This window comes from Phaethon lepturus, unplaced genomic scaffold (assembly GCF_000687285.1).
Source record: "Phaethon lepturus isolate BGI_N335 unplaced genomic scaffold, ASM68728v1 scaffold13135, whole genome shotgun sequence".
Classification (NCBI taxonomy): Eukaryota; Metazoa; Chordata; class Aves; order Phaethontiformes; family Phaethontidae; genus Phaethon; species Phaethon lepturus.
The window spans coordinates 22,514-33,331 of record NW_010539933.1 but is presented as its reverse complement, the minus strand read 5'-3'; the positions used below and the strand labels follow the sequence as shown (position 1 = coordinate 33,331).

The 10,818-nt window shown below is 37.7% G+C and overlaps 1 protein-coding gene across 1 annotated transcript in view; it reads left to right on the top strand.

The window, feature by feature from the left end:
- The first annotated feature begins 423 nt into the window (after positions 1 to 423).
- The window catches only part of RANBP2 (RAN binding protein 2), a 31,408-nt gene continuing 21,013 nt past the window's right edge, over positions 424 to 10,818 (top strand). Inside the window, exons 1-14 of the mRNA XM_010287292.1 lie at positions 424 to 495; positions 1,013 to 1,124; positions 2,041 to 2,193; positions 3,014 to 3,244; positions 3,674 to 3,819; positions 5,291 to 5,483; positions 6,179 to 6,269; positions 7,601 to 7,810; positions 8,319 to 8,497; positions 8,589 to 8,764; positions 9,078 to 9,201; positions 9,559 to 9,720; positions 10,056 to 10,193; positions 10,284 to 10,430. Of these exons, the coding sequence (XP_010285594.1) occupies positions 434 to 495; positions 1,013 to 1,124; positions 2,041 to 2,193; positions 3,014 to 3,244; positions 3,674 to 3,819; positions 5,291 to 5,483; positions 6,179 to 6,269; positions 7,601 to 7,810; positions 8,319 to 8,497; positions 8,589 to 8,764; positions 9,078 to 9,201; positions 9,559 to 9,720; positions 10,056 to 10,193; positions 10,284 to 10,430 (2,124 nt within the window). The 5' untranslated portion in view covers positions 424 to 433. The remainder of the gene's footprint in view (positions 496 to 1,012; positions 1,125 to 2,040; positions 2,194 to 3,013; positions 3,245 to 3,673; positions 3,820 to 5,290; positions 5,484 to 6,178; positions 6,270 to 7,600; positions 7,811 to 8,318; positions 8,498 to 8,588; positions 8,765 to 9,077; positions 9,202 to 9,558; positions 9,721 to 10,055; positions 10,194 to 10,283; positions 10,431 to 10,818) is intronic.

The following is a 10,818-nucleotide window of genomic DNA, read 5'->3' as shown; positions in this document are numbered from 1 at the left end:
AGAGTACTACTACAGCAGGGCTAAATGACAGATCTCTCTTGGTTTGTAGGATTATTTTTTTTTTCTTTGCTACACTGAAACAAAATAGATTGAATATAGTTGACCCCATTCTTCCACTGTCTTTTAATCAGAAGTGTTTATGAAATGCCACATGTATAAGGGCTTGTTGCTTGCTTCAGTGGTAACCTCTATTTTGCCTAGTAGCATTTGCCAATTGTAGGAAAAACTCTTACTCTTTTTGTTCTTAATCCTACATCTTTCAAAAACAAACCCTTAAATATGAGGAGTGGGTTTGAGTTCATAACTAGTTATCAAATTCAGTCATTTAGAAGTATTATGCACTGCTGGAAAGAAGGGTCACCGTATTGAATTATTTCAAAACTACCCTATGTCTAAAGTATATCTGTCACGTGTTTTTCTCCTACAGAAATCAATGAAAGGATTCCTCTTTGCTAAGCTGTATTTTGAAATAAAAGAATATGAGCTTGCTAAAAGGTAACGTGCATTGATATATGTTTGTTTTTCTGTTGTCTAAAGTGTAAGAGAAGCTGAATGAATATGAAGCACACCAGAGAAACCATGATCAGTAGTATGCTTTTTACAGGTAGCAGTAAATGTGGGTATTGAAGCCCTTAAAAGAAAATTAGTTATGTGGTACTGAAAAACTTACCTGATTGAAATGGCTATTTTTTTTTCCTCATTGTATTATGTAGTTCTTACTGTTTCTGTGAAAAAATGGAAATTTTTTATTTTTAAAAATTTATTTTTAATAAAAATAATCTTTTTTTGATAAACAGAAATACTAGAGTACTTGCTGGCAAGCAAGTAGCATCTGTACATGTAAAACAGTGTTGCTTCTTATTTTAAGGTCCAGACAAGGTATCTAGAACAAAATACATCTGTACTTCCTGTATGGCAGATGAAGTTATCATTAGAGCTTGGTGGGGTGGGGAGGGGGGAGTATTGTTGAAAAAATACTGGTCAATAAGTGACTTTTTTCCCCTCTCCATAGGTATATATCTACATACCTCAATGTACAAGAGAGAGATCCCAAAGCACACAGGTTTCTTGGACAAATTTATGAAGCTGAGGATAACGTAGAGAAAGCTTTTGGGTGTTACAAGGTAAGTACTACACTGACCCCTAATGTCCTGCTTTATTCATTTGTGAATGGACTTTTAAAATCCTTCTGTGCTGGACGTTCTCAAACCCATAGAAGAAAATGTGTTCCTGGAAAAACTGTATTAGTTATAAACATTTGACAATGGAAAGCATATGAAGCACTGCAGAGGAGATTCTTCGTTTGATATCACTTGCTTCAGTAGTGTATTTTAAGTTGATTGCCTTTTGTTCTGGACTTGATCTATTTGCTACCTGCTGTTAGATTCTTCCTGTGTCATACATTGCCTTTTGGACTAAGGATCTGTGACTGTTGTGGGATTCCTTAATGTGATTTACGTTCCTGTGATGACACAGGTATCGAGTTGCTACTAGAAAACTGTAGGCCTGGTGGGTTTTTGTTTAGTTGGTTTGGGAGGGGGCAGGGGCAGAAGGGAGGGGCAAATCTAATTTTGATGAGGCAAGCACATAAATGTCAAATTCCCAATCAGAATGTCTTTGTCGTGGTTTTGGGGAGGGACATACGTGCTCAGAAATCTGGTTGCCAGCACAACTCCATGAGGTGTGTCTTAACTATTTTTTTTAAGCATCCACATCTGGCTAGACTAGAGGTCCTTATAGTCCTACTGCCTGTGTATAGCAGTAGCTAGTTGTAGATGCAGAGGAGCTGGCTTTTGCATTATTTCTCCTATGCTCTTCTGAATTTCCACAGTTGTATCTGGGTGCTGTAAACTAGTGGTGGCATTTAGAAAGGCTTTTCTCAATATATTCTGTATTGGTAGTTCTAACTAATTTGAATAGCTGGGCCTGTTTGTGAGGGGATAACTCTTTCCTGTTCTATATGGTCTTTCCTGTTCTATATGGATCATAAGATCAAGTTACCTTTTTTTTTCCCTCCTGTGTGTGCATGGGGAAAACTAGCGTTCAGTGGAGTTGAACCCAACACAGAAAGATCTTGTATTGAAGATTGCAGAGTTATTATGCAATAATGACATTACTGATGGAAGAGCAAAATATTGGGTCGAGAGAGCTGCTAAGCTCTTCCCTGGGAGTCCTGCTGTTTACAGATTGAAGGTAAATTCCAAATTACCTCTGTTCTGTGGCTTAAAGAAACTTTCAGCATCTGACTGGTGTGCTTTTTGCGTGTCACCTCACACAAAACTGCTCCTGACTAAATTAGTTTAGAATCTTTAATATTAAATCTATTAGATGTTACTTTCTTTACAATCTGACCTTTTTGTTTAACTTCCAAGAAAGCTGCAGCTACAGGTTTTCATACCCTTTTTAATGTTTCAAGGTTAAACCTTTTAAAAAATGCTGAGAAACTGTTAGTTATCACATCTGAGAAGTTAAGACTAGATAGGCACTACTTGATCCTTCTGTTGTGTGACTGGCAGGCCTGTGAACTCAAGCTTTCTTGCTCTATGTTGCTTTTTTTGTTTTTAAATCTGTATTATGATCAAGTCCGCAGAATGTGAGAAATTCTGTGATTCTCAAATACTGTGTAAATGCTTTCAGTCTCACTTTTGCACAGGTATGTTAACTTTGTGTAGCTAGGTAGCAACCACTTTGATGTCTTAAGATACCTGTGGTTTTTTTTAAGCAAGATAGTCTATGGCAGGGTGTGCCATCATTGAACCAAACGGTTTGACAAGCATTACTTACCGTTGTAAGAGGCAAATGCTTCTGAGGATTTTTATCTATAATAGCTAGCTCCATTTTTAAATATGTGAGTATTTCATCAAGCTATGTAATACCCAGAAGCTATTAAGAGTAGTGTAGTCTGAGTAATGTAGTCTGTGTAGTGGAGGAAAGAAAACTGTCTGGTACTGTAGTTGCTGAAAAGACTCAGGTGGGAAATGAAATATTAACATGTTACCTTCTTGTTTAACAGGAACAGTTATTGGACTGTAAAGGTGAAGATGGATGGAACCAGCTTTTTGACTTGATTCAAGCAGAACTTTATGCAAGACCAGATGATGTCTACATAAACATCAGACTAGTTGCGCTCTACCGTTCAAATAATAGATTAAGAGATGCTGTGCTCCACTGTCAGGAGGCAGAGAAGAAAATACCTTTGCAGTCAAGCTTGGAGTGGTGTTCCTGTGTTGTAGAGACATTTGAGGTGTTTAATGATATTTTGATCCTGTGATAGTCTTCCATATCTCTTTAACTGGTCTATTTCTCTTAGTGTCATTACCCTGACAGCTATTTCTCAAGTGATTTAACTCCTTCAGATGCAAGTCTACTGAAACCAGTGGAATTACAAAATACTTCTGTGTTTTTTTTTAATTGGAATTTTCTCCCCGAAATTCAGCCTTAGAGCTATTGAATTTCTCACTTCCAAAGCTGAGCTAGATACAACAGTCCCATTAGGGATAAAATTGCTCAGGCAAGTAGTTCTCTGGAAGTTTGCTTCTGAAGAGTATGTTAAGGTCACACCTGTGAAACTGGATTATGCAGTAAATGCTACTAATATGTTTTGGAGAAGTACTGCCCTTGCCTTCTTGGAAGGATTACTGTTCCTTATCCTGTGATGAACTTTCTTCTTTAGGAATATCTGGAAACTTTACAAGACTTGGAGTCTGATAAAAATAACTGGAGAACTATCAAGAAAGATCATCTGCTGGCATATTCCAGCTTTGTCAAAATGACACTTTCTTCTAGAGATGTTCAGGAATGCAGAGAGTCACTTGAAAGGTATTGTTTCAACTTCCCTGTAGTAAAGAAAAAAAAAAATCTAAGAATTGTTCTTCTCTCCCCGCCCCGGGTCACAGAACATCTACCAAACTTTGATTTCACTGCTTAACTTGTTTGTGTATGGGAGAGGAGATTCTCTCTACTAGCCACTAAGAATGGTTCTTACTGGGTTTGAACCCCAAGCTGTCTTTTGACTGAGATGCAGGCCTTGTTTGAATAGTCAGCACACAGCCATGGAGAAGACTCGTTGATATCCTGGGTCAATTAACTTTGTACCTTCTTTCCCTTCAGTAAGAGAATGTTGTTCTCCACCAATTGACTAATCCAGATTTCCCAGACAGACAATTAAAAAAAAAACTACACACACAACAGTGAACAAAACCAAACCAAACAAAAACCAACTCTTGTGTATCAGCTTTGTCCTGGTCTTTTTGTTCTAGATCAACACATACTGGAATAATTAGGAACTTATGTGTATAGTATGGAGGGAGGAGGGCACTTGCAGGAAGAGCGCTCTCCTTCAGGGAAAACTGATGATGTTACAAGGTCAGCTGAGACAGCTAACTTCAAGGCATGTCATCTGTGGCACACCTAGAGTAGTACAAAACAAAGTTTGTAGTCAATGTATTGATTAAGATCCGTGTTCCTTTCTTTCTGTTATCTTGCCTTTCTTACTGGCTTTTACTGACTTACCTCTGTTTCTCATTTATGCAACGGCTGTTACGTTGTCTTTTGTAAAACAATATTCTTTGGTCTGTTAACTTGAATGAGTATTTGAAGCAACATAGACAATGGATGAGGAATACTTAATGCCCGAGTATGTTTTGTTTTCTTTTTTCTCCTCTAACATTGACCAAAACCTTTTTGAGTTTTCTGCTGCCATTTTATTAGTGCCTTTTCAAGGCAATTGCATCTGAAGCACTTCCAGATCATGGTAAATCTAACAGCCATTATAGTTTTGTTAGGTAATTGAAAGAATGTTTTAACTGTTTTCTGGAAAGCCTCTCCTGAGTGGGAGTTGTGTACTAGCCTACAGCTACTCAGATTTCTACAGTACCTTCTATTTTTGAAGAGCCTGTATAGCTGATTTTTGGGCCTTTCTGATAAATGAAGGAAGAGGAAGAGCAGAGTGACTTGTGCCTCCTGCATGTCTTTAAATCTGCAGTAGTGAATAAGTTTATCTGTGTGGTTTGGGAGAATAGTTTTGAAAGCAGCTGTGCAAAGATGTGCTGAAAAGACCGTAAACATCTTGGTAATATTAAATATGTTTTACTTCATTGAACTAAGTTGAGAGCTTTGGGAGTTTAAGTCCATTATTGTACTTCATAGTGCAACTTGGGTTTAAGCAACAGAGACAGTACTAACCATTGACTCATGAAGTTGCTTGATTTACAGTTAAATAACATCAACCAAAGCCATGTGCTATAACTTTTACCAGGACTCTTTAGAATGAGTCTTCTCTACATTTCAGTTTTGATCGTGTACTTCAGTCAGTGAAACCATATGTGAATGGGGCTGACGAGTTGTCTCGTACCTTTGTGGAAATGAAAGGACAGCTATACATGCATGCTGGAACTTTGCTACTGAAAATGGCCCAACACAATGAGGCACAGTGGAGAGCTGTGTGTGAACTAGCAGCATTGTGTTATCTGATAAGTTTCCAGGTAAGTAATTTTTCAGTTTATGCCTTTAGTTGATGCAGTTCTTGAAATGTGCTTGCTGTGCATGTGTTGAACTCCGATATTCCCGACATGAACTAGTGTTTGTGGGCCTAAGGAAGGACTCCCTCCTCACTCACCAAATCCTGCTCTTTCACATTTCTTGAAAAGGTTTCAAATGATGTGAATAGGGTAAAAGTGTATCTTCAACTGTTTCCCTTGTCAGAGTAACCTGACAGGTTAAGGCTTAAAGGCTAATTAGTTTGTTTATTCCCTTTTCTGTAATACAGCTGAACACATATGTTAAGTATTAGGCTTATTGGTATAGGGAGGGAAGGGGATAAGCTGAATTGTTCCCATATACTTGTTGCATAGACAGCAGAATGGAAAAAATGAAGATTAGTTCTTTGCCTTATGAAGTAAAATTGATGGTCCTTTATGCCACTGCTTGCATTCCAGGTATTACTTGCTCTTGTGTATGCTTCATGTTACCTGTAATAGCTATAACTACCTATCTCAGTGTTTTAGATGGGTTCCCTGCCCAGGGATATGTGACATAGTACCTTCGGAATGAATTATGTCTCTTTTTTCTATAGTTTTCTAATACTGAAAATAAGCTTGTTTCCTAATTCTTAAAACTAATTTAAATCATCTGCTCTTATTGTGAAGAGGCTGTAACAATTTTTTCCTTACTTCACCAGGTTCCTAAACCAAAGTCAAAACTAATAAAGGGGGATCAAACTGGACAAGATGTGCTAGAAATGTTGGCCTGTGATCGAAAAAGCCAGTCTGGTAATAAAAATAGCTACATAGCTCTTAAAAGTGACTATCCATAACACTAAGATGGAACCAAGTGGCTTGTTAAAGAACATATTAGTGATCTTGAAATGTAATATTAATGCTTCAATATGCAATAAAACCCTCTAGATTCTGACTACATATGTAAAATAAAACAGGAGTTTGATCCTGACACCTAAAGTGTTTTTGCTCCTCTTTAGCATGCTAGTAGAATGTGTTCTCTTTTTTTTTTAAGTGTGGCTTTTTTCACCCTCTCCTTTTTGCCTCTCCACTATATTAAGATAGAATTTAACTTTTAAGGTCTCTTAATCTACTGGAAATGGCTTCTGACTGCTGATACTATTTTGCAAGTATTGTTAGATCCAAGAGGAAAATAAAGTGTTACTGTTTCCCTGTCCTTTCCATTCTCTTACTTGTTAGCAGCAAAAGAGCAGAACTGATAAGTATAGACAATTTTTCAGTCTACAAACTCTTGCAGGGCTGAGATGAAAACAAACAAGCTTATTAGACATCAAGTTCAATTGTTTCATAATGGATTTTGATAAGACAGATGACTTCTTGTATTATAACTACTTATTGTAAGGACAGGTGCAGTGCCCCTAGAATAGTAGTAATTGTGAATTGTTTTGCTTGGAAAAGGCCTTTAAGATCAAGTCCAACCGTTAACCTAGCACCACCAAGCCCACCACCTAAACCATGTCCCTAAGTGCCACATCGACGTGTCTTTTAAATACCTCTAGGAATGGTGACTCAACCACTTCCTGGCCAGCCTGTTCCAATGCCTGACAACCCTTTTGACAAAGAAAGTTTTCCTAATATCCGATCTAAACTTCCCCTGGTGCAATTTGAGGCCGTTTCCTCTTGTCCCGTCACCTCTTACTACTTGGATAAAAGAGACCAACACCCACCTCACTACAACCTCCTTTCAGGTAGTTGTAGAGAGCAATGAGGTCTCCCCTGAGCCTCCTCTCCCCCAGCCTAAACAAGCCTAGTTCCCTCAGCCACTCCTCATAAGACTTGTGCTCTAGACCCTTCTCCAGCTGCTTCATTGCCCTTCTTTGGACATGCAAGTAAGAAGTTGGTTTTGCTTTCCTGAAGAACTGGATTTACAAATGGCTTGTGATTGTTGTCACTAAAAGCTCGGAAAGCCTATGTGCTGAAAAACTTACCTAATTACAGGGAGGACATAACAGTGTGTAGGTTTCCTAAGGGGAAGTCCTGACTCCTGCCTAGCCTTCAGTAGCAAGAGCAGCCCAGTGTATCAAATATTACTTTCCTTTTTGTTCACTGCTTTATTTATGTGAAGTGATATTTTTGTTTTCTAGGTCATATGCTGCTGAACTTAAGCCATGGCAAGCAAGACTTCTTTAAAGAGATTGTGGAATCTTTTGCAAACAAGAGTGGTTCATTTACATTGTTTGATAGCCTGTTTGAGAGTGGAGCTTCTAGAGAGAGATCTTTTATTGGCACAGATGATATTGGAAATGTCAGTACACAAGCACCAACACAAGTGGAACTTCCCAAATATGATATTGGTAAGAGGTGTTACTTTCTGAAACTCAGCACAACTTTCTGTACCAGAAGCTCTTCCAATACTTCATACTGCAATAGAAGACAAATACCTGTTATAGCTGTCCAAACTTGCCCAGATGTCCTAGGCAAGGCTTAGATTTCATTGCAAAGTAAAGAAGTACTTCTTGAATAATTCCTTAAAGATTCTGGAGAAGTCAATAGGTTTGCTAAAAGTAGTTGCCTATTGCACTGAATATGGCGAGGGTGGAAGTGAAAGGAAGTCTGAGTCACCCTTTCAGAAGCTTAAGGGGTTGATGGCTTGAGCACTCAGATGAACTGTCTACTTGATATATTTGGCTAATTTGAAGTTTGTAATCTTTCATAAGTGAAAGGTGGAATCTTGATACTCATAGGTCTGCAAGGTATCTTTGGCTGCTCTGACAGTGTAATGTGAAACCCGGGTTTGATCAGATAAAAGTCTTGCTCACTTGTAGGAAGTTGACATCTGCATCGAACTTTGTCTTTACATAGGTGCTGTTCGAATGCACAATGGCAGTCTCCAGCACCTTGTGTGGCTTGGCTTGCAGTGGAACTCTATGTCAGTCTTACCCCCAATGCGCAAATGGTTAAAACAGCTTTTTCACTTGCCTCAAGAAACGTCAAGACTTGAGACAGATGCTCCTGAATCCATTTGCCTGTTGGACCTTGAAGTAAGTAAACTTTCTAAGTTCTTAAATGTACTATACAATTTAAGTTTTTTAGTATTTAATACCATTTATTTATTTATTTTTACAAAAACAGGTATTTCTACTTGGGGTGGTATTCACTAGCAACTTGCAATTGCAAGAGAAGTTTAATTCTCACTACGGTGCACATCAGCCTCAATTCTTACCATTGCCAGTGTGCAAACAGCTCTATACCGAAAAGCAAAGATCCTGGTGGGATGCCGTTCGTACTCTTATTCAGAGAAAAACAACGTAAGGCTTTTTTAGTTTGGAAATATTTGACCAAGCCTTTAGGCAGCTTCTGCTACAACAGCTTGGTTTGGTCTCAGTAGATTTTTGTAAAAAATAAATTTCTTCTTTGACATATTTTGGACATTGAAGCTTTGTAGCAGGGACTTGATACACTTGACAGATTACTAAAAATGGAATTTTCATTTCTAACAATGCATTTCTAAACTAGAGGCAGGTTAGGACTAAAACTGCAAGCTATATTCATCAAGCAAATGGCATGTGAAGAGATGAAAATAGAGAATACTAATCAAGGAATGTTTCTTCTGATATTCAGACCAGGAACAGCAGCAAAACTGAGGCTTATCGTACAGCATGGAATAAGTACTCTGCGAACACTGGAGAAGCATGGCGTTCAACCTGCCTTAATTATACACTGGGCAAAAAGCCTACAAAAAACAGTAAGATGAGATTATTTTGAAATATGTATAAGCCAAGGTGTTTCTCTTATTTTCCAATCAAAAAACCAGGAAAAAAAAATGAAGATGAGAATGTATTATTGAGAACTGTTGTTTGTTTTGTCAGGTGAATATAGTTGCTCTAGTCACCCTATAAAGTACTCTGTCTTAAACTGTAGTGTGGTTTTCTACATGTATGTTACTTTACGTAGCTCTTGAGATAAAACCCCTGAGGTTGATCTCACATGTCAGAGAAACACTTGGACCTTTTCAAGAAAACAGGAGAAGGATATTTATGAATAGCATTTTGATTTAAATTTATTGAAATCACATGTACTTCTATTCCCTATTCTTCACCAGGGCATTAGCCTTAACTCCTTCTATGACCAGAAGGAATACATTGGACGAAGTGTCTACTACTGGAAGAAAGTTTTGCCTATGCTGGAAACTATCAAAAAGAGGAGGAGTATTCCTGAACCTACTGATCCTCTCTTCAAACACTTCCATAGTGTAGACATTCAGGTACAGATTGATTAAGCCAAGGTTGAAGTAAGAGAGGGTCTATGTAAGAAACTTAAATGGTTGTGGGATTCTTCTCTGCATTGTACAACTCATGTTATTACTATAAAACTGATTAATGATGAGATTTAGTAGTATCAGTGTCTGATAAGGCGGGGGGGAATCTCTCCTTACAACTTCATTCTTACCTTTAAAAACTGTGTATATGATTGGAAGGCACTGAACACCCTTAGTACCAACTCTCTGTAAAAAGTATTTTCCCTGTATAATGGGGAAAATAATAATGGCTTGTTTCATTTCCACTATTAGGTACGAGTTGTCTTTCACTTTCTTTGTAGGTCTTCCAGGTAGCAGCGTATGAAGAAGAGGCACGTATAGCATTTGCAATGTTGGATGCAGTTGATGGCAAAACTGATGATGCTTTATTAGCGTTTGAATCTATTAAGAATGTGGTTTCATACTGGAATCTTGCCATGGTAAGTTTATAAATTGCATTACCCCAAAATGCTTTGCTTTATTCATTTGCCTTCTGACTGATCATGATTAATCTCTATCCTGTTCTTCAGATCTTCCAAAGAAAGGCAGAAGAGATTGTAAATGATGCCATGCTGCCAGAAGAACAAGAAGAACACAAAACCTATCTTCTTAAAAGCAAGCATTATCTAATGAAGATCATTGAGGAAAGCTCCTCAGATATGACAGTAACTGAGAAGGTAAGTAATCTTAACTTTAAAAATTTGTTTCAGGAGATGCAGTGGCTTTGGTTACTGTTTAAAAATGAAACCGCTTGCATTTGTTAGCTTTTTTTAGAGCAGGCTTTGCATTAAAGCAAGTTAAACTTACTTCTTCGCTCAAGACAAATAACCTGCTTAACACTAGTGGATTGATTAAACTCTCAGTAACTTCTGTAACCTACCAGATAATGCAATATTCTGACTGCTCTGTGGATGAAAGCTTTAATGTAACCAAATAGCTTTTGCCGCTATCTTTTTATAGAGGTTGGTAGTTTGAAAAAACAGAGTTAATGTTGGTGTAAATTGTTTTCTTACATTAATCTTAACAGATTTAGAACTTCACTGAAAAAATAGTGTTTGTGTAACA